A 20,546-nucleotide genomic window follows, 5' to 3' on the forward strand; every position below is an offset into this window, starting at 1 on the left:
CCCAGGCTGGCCACGTGTGCACTGGCACAACTTCTGGAGAGCAAACTGGCAAAATACATAAACTGAGAGCCTTAAAAAGGTTCATGACTTCCTACCCCACAAAAAACTATACACCTAATTTAAATAAATAATCCAAACCACAGGCCAAATTTTATGCGCTGATTGTTAACAATATTTTTAAATGGTGAAAAATAGGGCAACGAATTTCCAACACTAGGCAAATAGTTAGATAAATATGTATATATCCACACAATGAAATACTATATAGCCTTTAAAATTTATTATGACCACTTTTAAAAGACAGGGGAAGGACTTCCCTGGCGGTCCAGTGGTTAAGACTCTGCGCTTCCACTGCAGGGGGCACGGGTTCGATCCCTAGTCAGGAAACTAAGATCCTGCATGCCACACAGTGCGGCCAAATAAAAAAGATATGGGAAAATGTGAACATAGCAAGTAAACGAAGTAGGAACAATCATACATCATGATTTCAACTACTTTTAAAAAGCATCTGTATTTACATACACACACACACATACAGAAATTCAGACTGAAAAGAAATACTCAAATTTTAGATTATTCTGGCGAGACTGTAGGTGACTTATTATGTTCTACAAAATCATCTGTATATTCCAAATTCCCTATAATAAGTATCTATGCTCTTGTAAACAATTAATGCTTAACATTTTTCAAGAAAACATTCATCACACCAGCTCAAACCAGCACCTCTGAGGAAGAATCCTGCGTTCCCAGAGGCTGAACCATGAGCTACAGAGAGATTTCATCTGCAGAGGCAGATTGTCTCCAACACTCTGCAGCTTGGGTTGGGATAAAACGCGTCATATTCCTGGTTAGTTACTGATGAATCTGGAAATTGCCTCGTTTATTAAAGACTTACGTGCTTCCAAAGGCACAGCAACACACTCTGAAGCCTGTAATCTGCTGTGAGCAAGCAGTTTCTAGACTGTAATAGGATTACTTGTGGCGTTCCCATTCAAAGGCCGAAATGCAATAAGATAAATTGTAGAGCGTTTGTTTAAATAAAACACTTGTGCATTGTCTTCCACTTCCTCTGCCAGCACTAGTTCACCAATCAGTCAGATCCCCAAGGAGCCAGGCACGGTAATGATGGGGATGCATAAACAAGGGGGGGAAAGAGGCTGAGATTACTTCACAGGCCAGAGCACAGAGCACCCACGCAGAGGAGCTGAGTGGCAGAGAGGGGCCTCAGAGGCTCCGCCCTGTGCAGAACCAGCGTTCACACAATGCAGCACTTGTACGTAAATGAGAAGTTTGGAAATGAAGCAGGAAAAATCAAGTTATAGCTGAGTTAATACAAACAAACTGAAAAAAAAAAATGAAGCTTTCTGTAAATTGGTTTCTAAATATTCCAGCAATGTACCCTAGTATAAATGGATTTTTAAAGATTTAATGAACCATACAAAAACTGACTGCATTTCTTTTATTCCCTGGGAGACACCAAAAGCCAGCCTAGGACTGTAAACTAAGTCCCGAGTCTTTCAATAGAGCACTCAGTGCAGTTACCACCCTCCATCCCAGCCTCCCGCGCGGACACACATACGTGGTGCTCACAGATCCACGGACACCCTTGGACAAAGGCCACACACAGACGCACACACTGTGGTTGATAGTTTGAGAGCATCATAAAACAGAAAATCATCCCACTGGGAGAAAGAAAGCAAACTGAGGGCCTAACTCACCTCTAACACGCTCTTCCTCGGTTCAGTTACACAGCACAAAATACAAAACACGATTTTTTTCCTTGATGACCATTCCTAAATCCAGCCACACAGACACTGTCAGTCTGCAGTCTCCTGCACCTCTGAGTGAGCAGCTGTCACGCAGGAGACCACCTGCCAGGCCAGAGTACCCTGAGCTCAGCCTGGGCGGCCCTGACACCCCAAACCAACGCCCGCCAAGCCCCTGAGCCCCCGAGCCCACTGCGGGCTGCGCCCCGGAGCAGGGACAGGGGCCGGCACCCTCCTCGGGAAGGTGGGCCAGGAGCCCAGCGGGGCTCCAGCCTTCTCGGGAAGAGACAGGAATGAGGGACGGGTCAGCACGTTTCATCCTTCACCTCACCCCGTCAGGGGCCCTCGGCACCTCCCAGGGAGCCAGCACACTGACCTGACCGAGACTCACTCAAGGGCAGCAGATCCAAGCTGCCCTGGGCTACACGTGGACTACTCCTTCACCGCCTGCTTTGGCAGCTTCGTCTAACTGCCCCTGACTCACCATCTAACTGCCCCTGACCCATCCATCATCTAACTGCCCCGACCCATCATCTAGCTAGCTGCCCCTGACCCATCTCTAACAGCCCCCACCCATCATCTAACTGCCCCTGACCCATGGTCTAACTGCCCCGACCCATCATCTAACTGCCCCTGACCCAACACCTAAATATCCCGATCCATCAGGACGGAAGCTCAGCCTCGAGGAAGGTGCCTGTGCACCACTCACTCTGCATGGACCTCCTGCTCTGCCCAACACTAGGCTGAAGAGATCGGTGATGACAGAACGGAGTCCAGAAGGTCTTGCCAATTCTCCCAAGTAAGGAAAGATGAACATTTCAAACACCCAGCTCACTCGATTCAAAACTTGTCATTAATACAGCAGCACCTGTTCTCCCACTATCAGTGCTTCACAGACTCCACTCCTCAGAGCAAAGCAAATGCAAAACAACACATCTTAACATTCATTCAGGTTTAATTATCTTAAAAAAAAGAAAAAAGTGGCTCCTTGCTGCCAGAGGAGTATTTCTTAATTAACTCCAGCTTTAGTCATAGTTGCCGTGCAGTTTCCAAGTACCCTGTTTTTCCACAAAGGACACACTTCCCCCTCCTTTATCCACTTTATGGAAAAGTCACCCACCCCCTGGAACGTGCATATCCACCCGTAATCTTTACGGTGACATCTGAGCGCAGTAAATCCAGCGTGTCAAGCCACAGCTGTCAGCAGGGGAGGGCGGACAGCACCACAGATTCCTCGTGGAGATGTGCTGCTGGAACCAGCACCACACTGCAGAAGGAACATGCAAGAAATCCTTCTCGATGGTATCAGCGTATGGTCTCTTAAAAGTGCACCCTCTTCTAATTATTCACAAGTAATAGAACATGTAATAGGGACTTCCCTGGTGGCACAGTGGTTAAGAATCCACCTGCGAATGCAGGAGACATGGGTTCGAGCCCTGGTCTGGGAAGATCCCACATGCCGCGGAGCAACAAAGCCTGTGGACCACAACTACTGAGCGTGCGCTCTAGAGCCCGTGAGCCACAACTACTGAGCCCGCGTGCTGCAACCACTGAAGCCCGCGCGCCTAGAGCCCGTGCTCCACAACAAGAGAAGCCACTGCGATAAGAAGCCCGCGCACCACAATGAAGAGTAGTCCCGGCTCTCTGCAACTACAGAAAGCCCACGCGCAACAAAGAAGACCCAACGCAGCCAAAAATAAATAAATAGATAAATTTATTGTTTTTAATGTAATAACAGTTGAAATTATTGGGGTAACTTCCTTTCAAAAAGAACATGTTTGCATTAGTTATGTTTTATAGCCCTGTAACTCTATGTGTCTATTTTTGGATCTCTCTGGGTTTGGGGGTGGGGGGAGGACACCTTTGGGGCCGTGCCTAGGGCCGTGGCAGAGATGACCCCACAGGGCCCGGGCAGTTGCACGTGGTGCCAGGCGAGGAGAGGCCCAGGCCAGGGCAGAGCCTTGATGCTCCCTGGGGGTGTGGCAGGGAGGCTGTCCTGGGGCAACGGGGAGCCCCTAAATCTATCAGAGCAGAAGGGCACAGCTCAGAGCTCTGGCAACAGTACAGAGGAAACAATGGGAGATCCAAGGTGAGAGGGGAAATGAAGGCAAGAGGACTCCAGGCCAGGGAACCGGGAAACAGCACAACTTTGGGGAAACATGAGAGTCCGTTCTGTCATGACGGGCAGAGCGAAGAGAGGTGGTGGGAAGTCAAGGCGAAAGGTAGGCAGGGGGCCGTTTTCAGGCCGATATATGTTGTTTTTACCTGGAAGGCCCTGCTGACCCCATGCACTTCCCTGTGCTGGAGAGTGTTGTGATGAAAGCTGTCCTTGGGGAGTTTCCCTGCTGGGAACATGCAGGGTGGGTCACCGCACATTGTGGGGGGGGGGGGGGGTCATGAACCAGGAGATGCTCTTAACAAGTGGTGGCTGGAGAGCTTTATTCCCAAAGCCTGATACCTATCAATTATATGTAAAGTGTCTCATTTTAAGCAAAACCCAATGAATGTAAGCAATACCACATTTAGATCATTACGGTGGAGCCGCATATTACCCAAAGGTTAGGCACTCAACAGCATGAATAAAGTGAGCTTAACATATGGGTAAACCACCCTTGAAAACTCCATTTAATCACCCATAATCACAAGGAGACGCTCCCACGATGGGAGGACTCAGGAATGGACACCACAGGGGACAAGGGTCTCCCACTTCCAAGGCCACACTCGGTCCACAACACACACTCACGAGGGGGCAGCCACTTTCATCCCATCTACTGTCTGCCTGTCTCTGCTGAGCACAGAGAATTTAACTCATTATGATGAAACACCCCCTTGACGCAACACCCATAAGCTTCCACCCCCAAAAAGTCCACGTTAGAAAAATAACTACCTCTTTTTTAAACATGACACTTTTTGGCAAACAGCATGTAATTCAAAATATTACCAGTTGTTCAAAAGTCAGCCTCCACCATTTTCCAGAATCCTATCTAAGAAAGGTAAACTCATACTCAAGTTCTGATCAGTATGTAGAACACTGGAAGAGCTGCATTCTGAATACTGTTCATTAGCAGACTGATGGAATTACTTCATTTCCTCATCGGCACATGAACTTGAGGGCATCTGGCTAATTTATCTCACAGGACATTCCAGTAAAGGAATCATGAGTGGCCCAGCCACTTTGAACCTCTTAGAGAAGATGCCACATAAACCTAAGGTGTTATTATCATTATCTCCTTCTGCAGTATAGCCTGGAAAAGCCGTCAGGTCTTTGGACTCATGAAGTAGGAACTCCAACTACTTCTTAGGTTTTCAGCCTTGAAGGTTCAGGACATACATTTTATTACTGTGCCCAGATCAAGAAAAAGAGAATTTTAAAACATGCCACAAAACAATAAAAAGACTAAATGTTTGATGTTACATGCAACACACACACACACACACACACACACACACACACACCCCTACCCTGACAGCAGAATAAAGATGGTCACAAGTTCACAAGTTCCGGGACACTCCTGGCTTTGAGAAGTGCAGCCAGAATCCCCTGCCCAGGAATCTGGGCTGCTTAGTGACCGGTTTGGCACAGAGAAGACAGGGATAATGATTCTGTGCTGGCGTCCAGGTCTAGTTCTTTAGAGAGTGACAGCTTCCTCTCCTGACTCCAAGAGCCCTGAGCCCTCCATGCTAGAGACGAAATGACACGATGCTCTGGTCAACAGTCCCAGCGAACCCCAAGCCTCTACCACCCCCACCAGCACCAGACACGTGAATGCAACCCATCTAGGTCCCCCCAGACCAGGTCACCTGCCAGCTGAATACCCCTGAGTAACCCCAAGTGAAGCAGAAGAACCACTGGGCTGAGCCCTGCCCAAACCCTGACCCACTAAATCATGAGACGTAATTAGTTGTCGATTGAAGTCGTGAAGTTCTGGGTGGTTTGTTAAGCAGCAATACCTAGACGAACACATTTTCAAGCAACATTTTTACTAACCAACTCTGGCTAAGTGCTATTTGAAACTGCTAAATAAGAAAAACATTCTCACATGGGCACGGCTCCCAGACACATTACGCCTTTAACTAAAGTAATTTCTAACAGGTCTGTAAAATTCAGTACTGGTAAGTTCTTATAGCTGCAGCATCTTTGAAGACAATGTTTTAAATGTTATTACCAAGAACTGCACTTTGCGGCTCTGAAAGCTCCCTTGAGGAAATGATGTCATGTCTTAATCACCTCTTGCCAGTGAGCCCTGTGCTGGGTCTTCCCTGCACCGCAACACGGGAGCTCAGCCCCACGTGCAAATGATCCAAATGAAGGTCGGTTGGCAAATTTCATGTGAAGAATGACAGCTGGGTGCTCCCCTGGTGGCACAGTGGTTAAGAATCCGCCTGCCAATGCAGGAGACACGGGTTCGAGCCCTGGTCCGGGAAGATCCCCCATGCCGCGGAGCAACTAACCCTGTGCGCCACAACTACTGAGCCTGTGCTCTGGAGCCTGTGCGCCACAACTACTGAGCCCGCGTGCCTAGAGCCTGTGCTCCACAACAAGAGAAGCCGCCGCAATGAGAAGCCCATGCACCGCAATGTAGAGTAGCCCCTGCTCGCCACAACTAGAGCAAGCCTGAGCGCAGCAACAAAGACACAACACAGCCAAAAATAAATTAATTAATTAAATAAATGTTTTAAAAAAGAAGAATGACAGCTGGTCATCTGTCCTCTTTTCCCTACTTCGAGTAACAGAGGAAACGTATAAAAATGTAGGGTATAACGAGCCCTGATGCCAGGAAAAACAAAAACAATCATGCCGTGTTGAAGTTAATAAAACGGATCCGGGCAGGCACATCCTCTGACCCATGTTCAGGTTCCCGAGGCCTCGGGCCAGAGACACGTTTGCCCTCACTCTCTGGTGTGGGGATGGGGACTGTTCGACGGGAATATTCCAACAAGCTGAGCGTGGAAGTGTGTGAGAGGGACGCCCCGCTGGCCTGGTGAAGCATGCCTTCTCTCCTACACAGGAGGCTCAGCCACAAACAAGCTTGAAAAGGAACTCCAGCAAAACGAGCGTTCAGTCCACTGCTCACAAGCCTGCTTTACCCCAAACCAAAACTCTTAGTTGCCCTGTGTCTACACATCACAGGCACCCAGAGGACATCATGTGACTCACACCGAAACTCGCATATTTTACTCAATATGACCTTTCCTTTCCCGCCGCATTTCTATCCCACGTACTGTCTTTTTACGGCTCCTCCTGGACCCTTTAACTCATTTATGTTATTAAACTCAGACTAGACATCCATAAGAGTTAACGGCTAAAACCTAAGGAATACATGATACGGGTGCTGTCAACTGTGTCCACAAATAAAACTCAAAAATTAACAGACAGTCATTAAAATGAGTGACTTCATTTTGAAAAAGAACAGATGCTTGTATACAAATAACTGAATCACTTTGCTGTACACCTGGAAACTAACACAACATTGTTAATCAACTATACTCCAATATAAAATAAAAATGAAAAAAAAAAAGAAGTGAGTGACTTCAAAAGAAATGAAAATGTACAGATTGGGCCACTGTCACTTAAGTGACCAGCCTGTGAGCACGCTGGCTGATCCTCTCAACTTGTGTTCTGGAAATTTCCACGCACAGCTACAAGGTGGCAGGTTCCAGGTCACATAACACAACCCCAAAAGGCCCGGAGGCTGCTCTAAACCAGAGGTTCTCCACCCTGGCGGCACAGAGAACACCCAAGGAGCTTCGTAGCAATATAAGTATCCACCTCGGCCTGGAGATCTGATTCCCGTGGCTCGTGGGGAGCCTGGGCATCTGGTTCTTAAAACCCTGCAGCCAGGGTTGAGGGCAACTGCTCTGGAACCATCTGGGGATCTGGCCAAAATGCAGATTCTGAGAGAGTCTGGGATGGGATCCATGATTCTCTTCTAACAAGCTTCCAAGCAAAGCCAGTGTTGCTGGTCCACAGACCACACCTGAGCAGCAAGGGGCTTCGACATCTCGCCAAGCACACAGGAGCCTCCTTGACCCAACCGACTCTGTCATCCTGAAGGCGCACTTCTTCCTTAAGCGCATGAGCCACTCAAGGAAACCCAGGTCAGAAAACAACCTGTCTTCTCTGATGGGCACTGTTTACTCTTTCTTCTGGGACAGCACTGACTCTCCAGCCAGAGAGGTCACATCAGGTGTACAATTTTTTGCCACTTTCTTAATCCGTTTTAGCCCAAGCGTCCTCACCCGTAAACTCGGAGTCGCATCACTACCACTCCAAGGGATTAAGGAATACACTGGGAGCACGAGCCCAGCACTTAGGGCCTGATGCACAAAATGTCCCAAAGCGCTAACCATGACTCTTGATAATAAGGGTATCACTGCTTCTGTTTCCTGATAGAACCAGGACCATTGTGTCCTGGTTCCCCTCCTGCCCGTCGGAAACTCCTCAGTGAATTAGGACGGCGAAGACGTGATGGGGATCACTGTTAAAGGTACTTTCTCAGCAGCTCTCCAACCTGATAGGCAGATAAATAATGCCCTTGATACAGCATCTCTTGTGCAAGAGCTTTCGATCATCCATCCTGACCTAAAAAGCTTATTGACACCAAAAGCAAAGACTGACCTGAAAATACTACTCCCCTGAATCTACAGAGGAAGCAGCCTCCCTCCTCGTAGGTGGAAAAACAGCCAAGGACCAAAAACTCCTCTGCTTTAGATTAAAATCCCACGCCAACCAACTATCAAAGCAGATCTGTCTAAAACTCTCCCAGGTAAAAGAGTAAAACTTAAATGTTCTCAGCAAGCATAAAGAAAGAAATATGCGAGGTGATGGATGTGTTAGTTAACTCGATGGCGGGGAAAGTCTGCACAACGTATACATGTATCAAATCATGGTATACGCTTTAAATATGCTACAATTTTACTTGTCAATTATACTTCAATAAAGCTGGGGGGGGTGGGGGGGACTCTCCCAGAGTTATCTCTCTACAGTTTTGTTATAAAATGCTGGGGTATTCTGGAAAGGTTTTGAAAGCACCATTCATCACTTTCATTACAAAGCACAAAAACACAGGAAATTGTGAATGGAAAAGATATGTATAAATTCCAATCTCCCATGCCGCTGTATCTGTTTTTCATGTCCTGTATTTGAAACAAAAGCTTTGGATTTCAAATGCACTCACATGACACGGTGTTTACAAACAAATACGGGAAGGGATCAAAGTCGAAATATGGATGTTGCACAACTAGATAAGCTTTATGGTTTTAATCACTACCTAGCAACTTCCCTAAGAACATATGCAGAGAGGGAGGAAGCATTCCTTTAATTAATGAGAGGCTTAAAGTCCTCAGAGAGGAAGACGACTCTCAATATTGTGGTGGGGAAGAGGTATATGAGAAGAGGTGGTCCCCTTGAGCACAAAGCCACCTGAGTTGTGATGACTTGGCAAGACTGACAGAGTAGTACGGCCACACCCAGAGCAAGCCTCCCGGATACCACTCCTGGGTTCAGGATGATAAATAGGTCAATTCTCCTTGGGTGAAGTCTTCAGGTGACTGGCACTGGGTGCCTTTAGCTGAACTAAGGTATTACAAGTCGCATCAATCTGCCAACCCTTACAACTACCTACCCAAGCAAAAGATGCTCTGTGTTCACTGACTGCTGATGTAGCTGCCCAGAATCACCATCTTAAAGATCCAGAGGAGTAAAGAAGTGTTTTCCATTTATCTTTGTTATCCAAAGAAGTGGGCACGTGAATTATAGAGGCCTATATAATAAAGGATTAGAGGGGTCAAAAAATGTCGACTTTCAGGTGGTGGTGTGATGAATTGGGAGATTGGGATTGACATATATACACTAATATGTATAAAATGGATAACTAATAAGAACCTGCTGTATAAAAAAATAAATTAAATTAAATTTTTAAAAAAATGTCGACTTTCCCATTTTATTTTATAACTCAGATGAGCTCCAGGGTATTCTCAGAACTACAACTAGTAATTAAAAGCTAAAGGTCTTTAAAACATCTGTACATTTTATAAATATCAATAGTATTTACAATTTCTAGTTTTACTCTTTCCAAGTTTCAAAACATTTTTTAATGGAAAAATATGTAACCAATGCCTTTTAAAATACTGTAAATACAGCAAAGAAATTTTCCATAATCTCCATTCATCTAGCAGTATGGCAGCCACAATTATTTTAGAAAATAACAAGGGCTAGTAGTAGAAAAAGCAACACAGTTAAGATAGACAAACACACTTCTTGATCTGTGAAAGAATCAGCTTTAACTACTGGGTTATCAGAGCATTATTTTTCCCTATTTCCAATTGATTTATTAATAAATACTAAAACTGGAATTTCTCTAGTACTTTTATGAAGAAAGTAGTAACTCTTTAACAAATCTTGAAAAATGACAACTGGCATCATACATCAAATAAAAATCAAGTTTGACTTTATGAATTAGCCATTAAAAGTGTGCCTAATCTATGTGTAAAACTTGAGACAAAGAAAAAGATCTAAAATTGACTAAGAGTCTATAATATGGCAGGGGGAGTATCTACATTAAATCCCTTGACCTTCATTACTGCCAACAAAAGAAAACATTCCCAAATTACAGATGAGAAAATTAAGGCTCACAGAGCTGGTGGGACTTGCCAAAGTTCAAAACTACTGTGGCCAAAACCAAAAACTAGAAAAGCTCTTCCACTATGGACATCTTTGGAGCATCTAAATCAATGTCACTGGGATTTTATTCCTCAAGCTGCAGAAGAAAGTTTTCGAGACTTTTTTAAGGGAGAACTTTTTTTAACCAAACATTCAATTTCCCACATCTAGAGCAATTCTAAGGAGGATGAGAAGAAACAATTTAGAAGCATTTACTCAAGTGAGCCTTAGTCACTGGCAACCGTTCTTAGCAAAAACGAAAGAACAGTACAGTTCACCTTTACTCCACTTTACTTCCTACAATGCTTTTTTACATTCTCTCTTCATACCCTCACAGCAATCCCATGAAGCACGTGGTATTAGAAGCCAAGGATCCTGGGCTTACAGAAGTTGCCGTTCTGGCTCTCAGACACACAAATGATGCAATCTGCTCTTCTGAATCCTGGCCCAGAGTGTGTCACACTGATGTGCCTGCCTCCTAGGAGGAGAAAAACACCCACCACCAAACTTTCCACTTCCAGCTAATTGTGTTTTTGCAAACAGCTATGTTTTTAACAAGTGGGTCATAAAATACAAAAGATAAAACTGACTCCACCATAAAAAGTTCAGGGTTTTATCAGCTTTCCAGGTTTCCTTGGAAAAAATATCCCTGATAGTATGTGCCTTCATAGTTGAAAATATGCCTCATTTCATATTCCTCAGGCAGTACAAATGCTGAAATGCCACCATCTTCCAGATGCAGTTGTCTAAAGAGTTATCAATCCAAATGAGGCATTTTCACTTAGAGATCCTCTTGATTTGTCTGAAAGGTTTTTTCCAGATCTCTAACAAAGTGGTAAAGATTCCAAATCCTACACTCAACTTTCATGGATTTGTGATTAGTCATATCCTGTGCGGTGGTACACCAGGAACCGATATCCTGCACATTCCACCTCCTTCTTCTGCAGGTGCTGCTGGCTGGGATGAGAGAATCTCAGGTTAGAGTATAACCCTGCTGGGCAGGAACCTGGCTAACTATTATTCACATATGACTTTGCACACTGGATTTCAGAATTACAAATGATACATCTTAAGTGCCTTTGTGTGGTCACTGGGAAATGGCTTTTTAATTCTGGATTCAATATTAGATTTAGAAAAAGATTAAAACACGAACATGAAAAAACTTTCCCAGTTTTTACTGTATACTTAAAAGAACTAGAACAAAAACACCCATTCTCATATCAACCACTTACACAGAAATGGCACTCTCTTTTTTGTGTTTTTCACCTGTTAATACCACATATTTTCAGTATTCAGCAATTTTAGGTTTTTGATATACAGTGACTTGTTTTCTGAAATAAACACTGAGAAGGAAACATTGATTTTTATTGTAGAATATCTCAAAGAGGCCTTTTCAGAAACAGAAACCCTATCATACAGGAATGTAATACAATAACAAGAAAAACTATACACCAGAAAAAAATAAATCTGGGTTCCAAAAACTTAAGTCTTACTGTTTCTGTATATTAAAGAACATTAAAAGTGGGAATAATATTGACCTGTCATCTCTAAAACCACTTAAATTTATACCACCATAGAAATACCATTTAGAACCATGCAGAAGCATACATTTAGTTTCGCTTCACAAAATGAATAGTCTTATTAAGTTACCTCTGACCATGTAATTTTATTTTAAAAGATACTTATCTTGGGACAGTAAGGAATTCTGAGGGACAGTCCAGGCGAAATACATACTAACTTTCAAACAGTATATGTTTGACCTGGGGGCCAAGCCCATCATTTCAAAGTAAGGGAAGCAAAACATTCTCACAGGGAGGGTGGATGGAGTAGAGATCTACCCTGTCTGCGCCTCTGAAAAGCCACTGCACACCACTCATGCCTCATGGTCCCACAGGCAGACAACCAACCACGCAGACTCGGGGTGGCTGTCACCGGGAAACAGACATCAGAGCCCAGCCCAGAACTTCTGAATATGAGAAGATGAAGATGGGAAAACTGGCGCTCACAGAGCTTGTGAGATTTGCCAAAGCTCCAAACTACTGTCCCAAACCAAAATCTGGAGAAGCTCTTCCACAATGGACATCTTAGGGCGTCCGAACCAACGGCCAGGGCAGCTGGGGAGCTGGGGAGGAAGGAATCTCTGGCCGAGGGAGAACAAGGCAGAACAGGTGAACGGTTAGTTGGTGAAGCCTTTAAAGGGGGGACCAGGGGACTCGGAGCCTCAGCAGTCGGGGGCTTAGCAGACAGCACCAGGAGAGAGTAGGCAGGCTTGAGAAAGCAGGTTCACACATTGTATGGAAAATTCCTAAAAATAGCCAGTCTTCATTTGAGGTTTTTGAGTATCTCTGACACAGAAAAACACAGAAAACTCCCATGTTTTATGGGACCCTCAGAACTATAAAATACATAAAAATGGAGCTTTGTTCATAGTGGCTTACGTAGTCTATTTTTTTAACATCTTTACTGAGACACAACAGTATTCCATAAAATTCACCCATTTAAAGTGTACAATTCAATGATGTTTAGTATATTCACAGAGGCATACAACCATTACCACTATCTAAATTTAGAACATTTTCATCACCCCAAAGACCAACCCCAGCCCCATAAAGAGTCACTCACCATTACCCTCAACCCCCAAGCGCTGGCGACCACTACTCTACTTTCTCTATCTATAGATTCGCCTACTTTGGTCATTTCGTATATATGGACTCATACAATATGCGGGTCTTTATAACTGGCTTCCTTCACATAGAATAATGTTTGCAAGGTGCATCTACAGCGAGGCATGTATCCTAACTTCATTTTTACGGCTTAATAATATTCTAATGTATGGATATACCACATTTTGTTCAGTTGAACACTTGGCTTGTTCTGCTTTTTGTCTGTTACGAATAATGTTGCCATGAACATTCATGTACGTGTTTTTTGTGTAGACATGTGTTTTCATTTCTCGTGTGTGTATGTGTGTATGAGCTATTTCTGAGAGAAAAAAATTAAATAATTCACGTTTCAAGTCACTTGGAATGAAGCTGGAACTTTTATTTCTAAGTTCCAATATGAGTTGATGGAGGAAAAAAGAATAAACACAAGTAATATTTAACGAGAAGAACCACATAAAGATGGCAGGTCAGACACAGGAAGACACAGAGCCATGAAGGAAAGGCATTTTTACATAATCCTTCCAAATGGAAAAAATTTTCAACAGGATAAAATAATGACTAAAAGACAAAAAATAATCACCTTTCTACTATGTTCACAGAACTCTGCGTTTCTTTTCATAAAGATTTTTCTATTTTCCATGTAAAACAGAAAAGATACCAAAAATCGGTAAAATGTATAAATTTCCTGAGCCCCTGCTCTACTGCCATTGACCTTGGTGGCAGCTAGGACTGCTGCGTGAGTGGCCGAGCAGGAGGAAAGCCCCCTGTGTGGGCCTAGCCACCCACCTCCAGCCCGTGGAAAAGCACCTCCACTTGTGGAAAGCACCTTCCTGGACCAATCGTACATATTTCTTTCCACCTTTGAGAAAATGCAGAAGGCTCTGTTCATCTTTCAAGTGTTTGCCATCACCCGCCTGCATCCAACTCTACAGGGAGGTACAAGCCTCAAAGGACAGGTGGAGATTCTGTGCAAATGGGGCTTTGAACCTTACCTCCGCACCCAATTCACCAGCATTCACCGTGAGCCAAGAAGCACCTCCCATCGCCAGACTCTCCCTGTGAATCTCAGATCCTAAACATTTCTGTTTACTCCTGGAACTTACCCATGGGTCCCAACTGACAGTTTTAGAAGCGCCAGACCCAGCATAGGTGTGTTTCGGGGCCAGATTCCCACACTGCCCTGGCCACCTGCCTTGAACCGGGCCCAATGCAAATCCCAGGACCATGGCTCTGCTCAGTCTGAAAAAGGGACCAAACTCCCTTGAAAACAGCCGACACAAAAGAATAACTTTCAGATACTCCAAAATCACACTAAATCTGAGTTTCAATTACAATCTCTTTGTGCTAATATGCCAAACATACCAGACCTTAAAGTCCTTAAAATTACACTGTCTCCGAAGCAAAAGTGCACTTTTTGTGTGAGAATACGTGCCGTGTATTTGTTCTCAACTTCGTATCTACTCAACTTGTAAGATGACTACGCGGCAGATACTAGCCATACAGGTAAGACCGAGGCAGGGCCATCACCTTCAAGCACCTCACCTGGAGGAGAAGGGGCACAGTTCTGTTCCGAAACAAACACACCGAAGCACCCACAGCAAAGCACGTTCCTCCAGGTCAGTGCAGGAAGCTCCTGAGACAAGTGCCCAGCAGGGAGAACCTCAGGCCGCCTTGGGATGCAGGGCCAGCCTGAACTGAGCTGAGGCTCCAGGGATGAGTAGACAGGAAGTGAGCAAATGGTCCAGGTGGGAGAAACAGAAAATGCCAGAGCAAAGGCAGGAAAGTGCAAGCAAGGCCAAGTGAGTAGGGGTGGGGTAGGGGGTCTGGGGAGGGAGAGGCTGGAGGCAAGAGGGGTCCTGCAAGGGACAGGCCCTGCTGCGGTGGCAGAACTTGGCCTCTGGGGAAAGGGGGTGTGGAGGCCCTTAAGCAGAAGAGTACATGGAGAGTTGCATTTTAGAAAGATCAGCCTTTCAGACATGTTTGTTTATTTTTTCCTTTCTGAAAGGGAAGACGGGAGGATGTTAATGAAATAATAAGATTTATTTCGTTTCACTATTCAAAAATATGGTCATTCAAATTCTGCAACAATCTATATTTTCCTAAAAGTTTCAATAAGCTCGTGAATGTGTAACAACATGCAGTCATCCATCTGTTCACGAGAAATCTCACACCGACCACAAGGTTTGTCATAAAAACCAAGATTTACACGATTTTAGTAATCAACAGTCCTCCTCCCCCCCAAAAAAGGGAAAGCACATTTTCAAAAGTTACTGCCCATAAATTTGTTATTTTTTTTTAATAACAACAAATTGCTATTAAATAACTCTCACATAACTCTTCCATGCTCAAGGGACAGAAGCAGTGGCCCCAAAACCACAGGCCCAGAAAGCAACCTAGGGTAAAGCCAATATCCACAACTTTTACGTTCCCTGCCTCATACACACACACACACACACACACACACACACACACACACACAAATTTGCTCCTCTGATTGTGGCGCTGCTTAGGCAAATATTACCATTTCTACCTATTCTTTAATTAAATTTCACACTTTCTTCTTAAGCAAAGAGGAAAAACCCAAACAGGAAGAGCAGACTGCTTGGGAAAGCCTCGCAGGCAGTAAAACCATCCACCCAGTAAAACCCATTAGGGATCCAGAGGCAGTGCTGAGGAGCTTCCCATTCACCATCCCCTCGGTACTCCCGGGAACCCTGCAAGGGAGTAACCCGGTTTAGAGGGGAGGAAATGAGGCTCTGCAGGGTTGGTGTGCCCAAGGTTCAACGGTGAAAACAGCCAGGTCTCCAAACCCAATCCAAAGCTCCCCCTGCCAGAAGAGGGCTATGGGCAGCATAGCTGCCTCTCAGCTAAGAGGCTCCAGCCGCCCCCCACCCTCACTTCTGCCTTTAGCCTGTCTTCCCTCCACTACTCAGCAATCAGCAGTGTTTCTGTGGATGGATGCAATCCTGGTGGTCCTCCCAGAGGAGCGCTCGTCCTGCCCAAACACCCCAGTCCTCCATCAGGGACCATGAGACTGCAGGAAGTTACAGTGTCTTGCCCCAGCATCCGCAGTCCTCCTCAGCTTGGTCCTGCCCCACCATCCGACAAGAAGGCAGCACAGGAGCCAAACTAGCCCTGATGCTCACCTGCAACGCCTCTCTCCCACCTCTCAGAATGGCAGCAACTCTCCAGATTCACGCGGCTGGACCCTACCGAAGCCCTACAGACTGGGCCACCTGGGCCAGGCAGGTGCTTCTGGAGGTCACCCCACTAACCAGTTAGGAAGCACTGTCCTAAATCCAGGCCAGCCTTCCCACTTACTAAGCCCAAGGCAAACCCCCCAGGCCATAATGACCACTCCCATCTCCGAAATCCAGAAGCAACTACTATCTGTATGTACCACCCCGTTGCTAATTAATGCCATTGCCTACTGTTATTTATAGTTTAATACCTTCACCGTCTCCCAGATTACATTCTTCTGCAGTGCAAGAATTTAGCCTTACATTTCTTCATAGAGCATGACATTTTGCATACAGTAACCCTTCAACAAATTAACAATTTAAAAAAAAAAAAAAAAGCATGGAGATTTTCTTATCTTTCTCCTAAGCAGAGCTGGGATGCACAGCAGGAAAAATGGGAAATCTCAGAGCCAGCCCCAATCCACTCAGAATTAAGAAGGAGCCGGCAATGCCCTGAGAAGCCAGGTCACCACACTACAGAGTCCTGGCAGTTGGTGCTCTGCACCCTGTGTCCATTGGGGATCATGGATCAGTCAGGCCACAGGTAGGAGGAGAAGGGTCACATACACAGAAAGTCCATGTAACACGGTCCTCAGTGTCTACCAGAGCACCCTCCTTAGAGACGGTCTGGATGAGGATGGGTGGATGGAGAACAGCCAAAGCATTTTCACCCATCAGTGATCATAAACAGAAAACTATTTTTTCACTGGAGAAAAAAAAAATGCTATGAATAAGTGTAAGCCTTCAAAATCTGCTTATTGAGGACATTTCTGATATTAAGTCATGCCACTCCACTGCCCAGAAAAACTGATTTGCTTAACCTGAAGACAGCTCAAGTATAACGCCAAAAAATTAGCCCCATCACACCACAAAACGCTCTCTGCAGGGAAAGTCTTAGTGGCTTGGGATCTTTCTTTCTCTTTCCTTTTTCTTTTCTTCTTCTTTTTTTTTTTTTCCAGCTTATCTGGTTTTTATACAAAGCCATAAACATGATCTCCCCCCATTTTTCCCCACCAGATGGGAGTTCATCATGGCACATGTCACCTAGCAACCAAACACCACTCTACAGCTACCCAGTTACCCAATTCTTCATACAAAATTTATCTTGTTCTATTCAACAGTAAGGGGTAAGGAAGAGATAAGAGAATAAAAGTTAAAACAAGTGTTAATAAGTGTTTGCTTCATAATCATTTTAAACAGGGTGGGAGAAATGGGAAGAGTGACTAAAGTTTAATCTTAGCCATTACCTAATAATTTAAGAGGAAAAAATACAAATGGACCTGGAATAAACTCCAGCTCTTGCCACAGTTGAGAGTCAACAGTCTTGTGATCCAATGACTGAACTCTGTAGACCACAAAGTCCATTTTAAAACTTACCTGCTGAACTGTGAGTTGCACTTAAAGAGAACTTAAATAATTTTGGAAACCCCTGAATCATCATCTCTGAGTCATTTATCTCCAACTCCAACAATACCACCACTCTCTGAGAATCACCCTTCCTTCCTTCCTTCTCCACCAGAAAAAGCAATCAATCTCATGCGCGCCCTTCCCAACTCAGCTGTTGCGCTCCTCTTGGGGTGCCTTCCCAGGCACGCCGCAAAAACCTGCGCTTCCTTTCCTGCTCCCCAGTCACTGTGAAACCACCACCACTGACACCTAGAAACAAAGTCCAGATCTCTCAGCGATACCTCTCAACTCCATCTAGAAGACACCCCAGAGGCCTGTCTTCTCCCCACTGCACCACGACGTCCAAAGGCTGGCCGCCCTCACTTGGAGGACTGTGCAGCCCCTTTCCTAGACTCTCACAGTCCAATTTCCACAAGCAGCCAGTGGGTCCCGCAGGTGTCCAGCACCCAGAACAATGCCTTGGACATGGCAAACGCTTAAGAATTTCTGTGGAACATACAAATGACTCAAACAACTACATTTGTATCTCCCAAACAAGCTGTTCGACCAACATGCATCGTGTGCATAATGAAATATGACTAATTTTAAGCATGTAAATGTTTAAGCATGTAAATGACTAATTTTAAGCATGTAAATTTTAAATTAAGCATGTAAGCAAAGAAATGTCGATCATCCCTCCCTACTCAGGAACCTGGACACACTGCAGAGTATATATTACTGTATTTCTCTTTCCTTGCATGATTTATTTTGTTGGTTTCCTGAGTACATATGCAACCTGACTTATTGATATAGAACATTTAGATCACAAACTGTCATTCATAAACAGTGCTTTAAAATGCTAAACATGGGTTTAGAGGGGTTTTCCCCCTTGACAGTGGTTCAAGATAAACAGGTGCCCAATTTCCACTAATTTTATTTGATTTTCAATGAGTTCAACCAACTGTAAAGAACATTTTAGAGCCGTTAAGTAAAGTCAACATCTTCCATCATTGTGTCAGGTTCTTAAACGTTCCCAAGATTATCTTTAAAAGGCCAAATTTATGCTATTTTTCTCTATACTAAAAACAACAGTGTAAAAAGTATTTTTCCCCTCTTAATTTCTGAGACTTTGGAGAATGCCACCCCAGCACCCTGTCTACATTCAAGCAGGCTTGCTAAAGCCACCGTCCCTTTCACCAGCGACCCCCCAAACCCACAGGATGCAAACCACTCCAAGATCGGGGACAAAAAGGAAATTTTGAAAGTGAACATGCTTTCCACCAAACGTTACTCTGCCGCAAAGGAAATATCCTCAGGTGCTGGGGAGAAACTTGGGAGGCGTGGGCTGTTGTCAAACAGACACAGACGATAAAACAATTTAACAAGATAGCCTTTTCACTTCTGACACATTGTACAGGAATGCAGTGAAGTGGAGACAATGTTATCACTCCACGGGGAAAAAGGGAAAGCTACTCAACTCCAGGCCCGGGCCGCGCGCGGCCCCGGCTCCACATGGAGCTCGTGGCAGACAGGTCAACGGCGACGTGCCTGCAGGAAAACTCGATATTCGGTGACCGATTTCGGGGCTGTGCTCCTTCAAGGAGCCGTGCTCCGTTGCCTCTCGGTCACCGAGGTGCTGGGCTCCAGCGACGATCGCGAGCCAGTGGGAGCGGGTCGGTCTCCGCGCCGCGCCCTCATCCGCCCGGGACCCCCGCCTGGCACGCACAAGGGGCTCTCACTGCCCGGCGGGGGCCCAGAGGCACAAGTCAGCCAGCCACTCTCGCAGCGCGCGGAGCGAACTCTGCTCCACCAGGAAAGTTCCCTCGCCCGGCCTCCGCCCGCGGGCCTGGGCGGGGAGCCGGGGCCGCAGCCCGCGGCCGGGAACAGGCGTCCGGCCCGGCTCCGCGCGCCCCGGCGCGGCTCGGGCTCGGCTCCCGGGAGACTCGGGGCGCCGGCGGCCGGGACCCGAGGGAGAGGCAGGGGCCGGGGCCCCGGGCCCGGGCGCGCGGAAGTTTACAGCCCGCAGCCAGAGCGGGGGGCGCAGGCCTGGCCGGCCGCGGCGCGTTCCCTTTCCCCGCCTCCGCCTCCTCCTCCCCTTCCAGGAAGCGCCATATTGATCCCGGCGCCTTCCCTCCTCCCGCTCCTCCGCCCCTCCTCCGCCCCCCCGGGCCGCCCGCCCCCTCCTGCGCCCCCGGCCCCTCACCTTGGCGATGGCCTTCCGGTAGCGGGTCACCGCTTGCTGGATGAGGCTGAAAACTTTCATGTGGCCGTCCCCGCACGGCACGACCACCCGGGTCCTCCCGAAGCACACGGTCACTTTCATGCCGCCGCCGCCGCCGCCGCCGCCGCCGCCGCGGGCCGGCCCACACCCCTCAGTGACCGCGGCCGGAGAGGCCGGAGCGCCCCGGGCCGGGGCGGCTGTACGCGGGGCGCGGGGCGCGGCGCGGGCGCGAGGCTAGGGGCCGAGGCCGGGGACCAGATCGGCTCGCATGCCCGGCCCGCCGCCCTCGCCTCGCCTCGCCTGGCCCGGGGCTCGCCCGCCTGTGCCCGCGCGGCGCCGCAGCCTCCGGCCACCTGTTCGGCGTGTCGTCGCGCTCGGCGGCGGGGCAGTGTGGCGCTGGCGCGGCGCTCGCTCCGGGCCGCGGGGGAGGGGACGGCGGCAAGGGGAGGGACGGGGAGGAGGCGCGGGGAGGGGAGAGGAGGGGAGGGACGCACAGGAGAGGGGAGGAGAGCAGAGGGGAGGGGAGGGGAGGGGAGGAGAGCCGAGGGGAGGGGGGCGGGCGTGCGAGCCGATCTGGTCCCCGGCCTCGGCCCCTAGCCTCGCGCCCGC

At 46.9% G+C, this 20,546-nt stretch overlaps 1 protein-coding gene across 19 annotated transcripts in view; it reads right to left on the bottom strand.

Annotated features, from left to right (window-relative positions):
• Window positions 1-20,363, bottom strand: part of PARD3 (par-3 family cell polarity regulator) — a 644,329-nt gene extending 623,966 nt beyond the window's left edge. For 10 of the 19 annotated variants that reach the window (XM_029237268.1, XM_029237266.1, XM_029237264.1 and 7 more), the window contains exon 1: window positions 19,920-20,117. In XM_029237268.1, coding sequence (XP_029093101.1) covers window positions 19,920-20,039 — 120 coding nt within the window. In that variant the 5' untranslated portion in view covers window positions 20,040-20,117. Of the gene's footprint in view, window positions 1-19,919 lie in introns of all 19 variants that reach the window. The other 9 variants (XM_029237272.1, XM_029237267.1, XM_029237259.1 and 6 more) reach the window with 3 other exon arrangements.
• Window positions 20,364-20,546: the final 183 nt, after the last annotated feature.

The sequence above is a fragment of the Monodon monoceros genome, unplaced genomic scaffold (genome assembly GCF_005190385.1).
Source record: "Monodon monoceros isolate NGI ecotype Baffin Bay Population unplaced genomic scaffold, NGI_Narwhal_1 Super_Scaffold_21, whole genome shotgun sequence".
Taxonomy (NCBI): Eukaryota; Metazoa; Chordata; class Mammalia; order Artiodactyla; family Monodontidae; genus Monodon; species Monodon monoceros.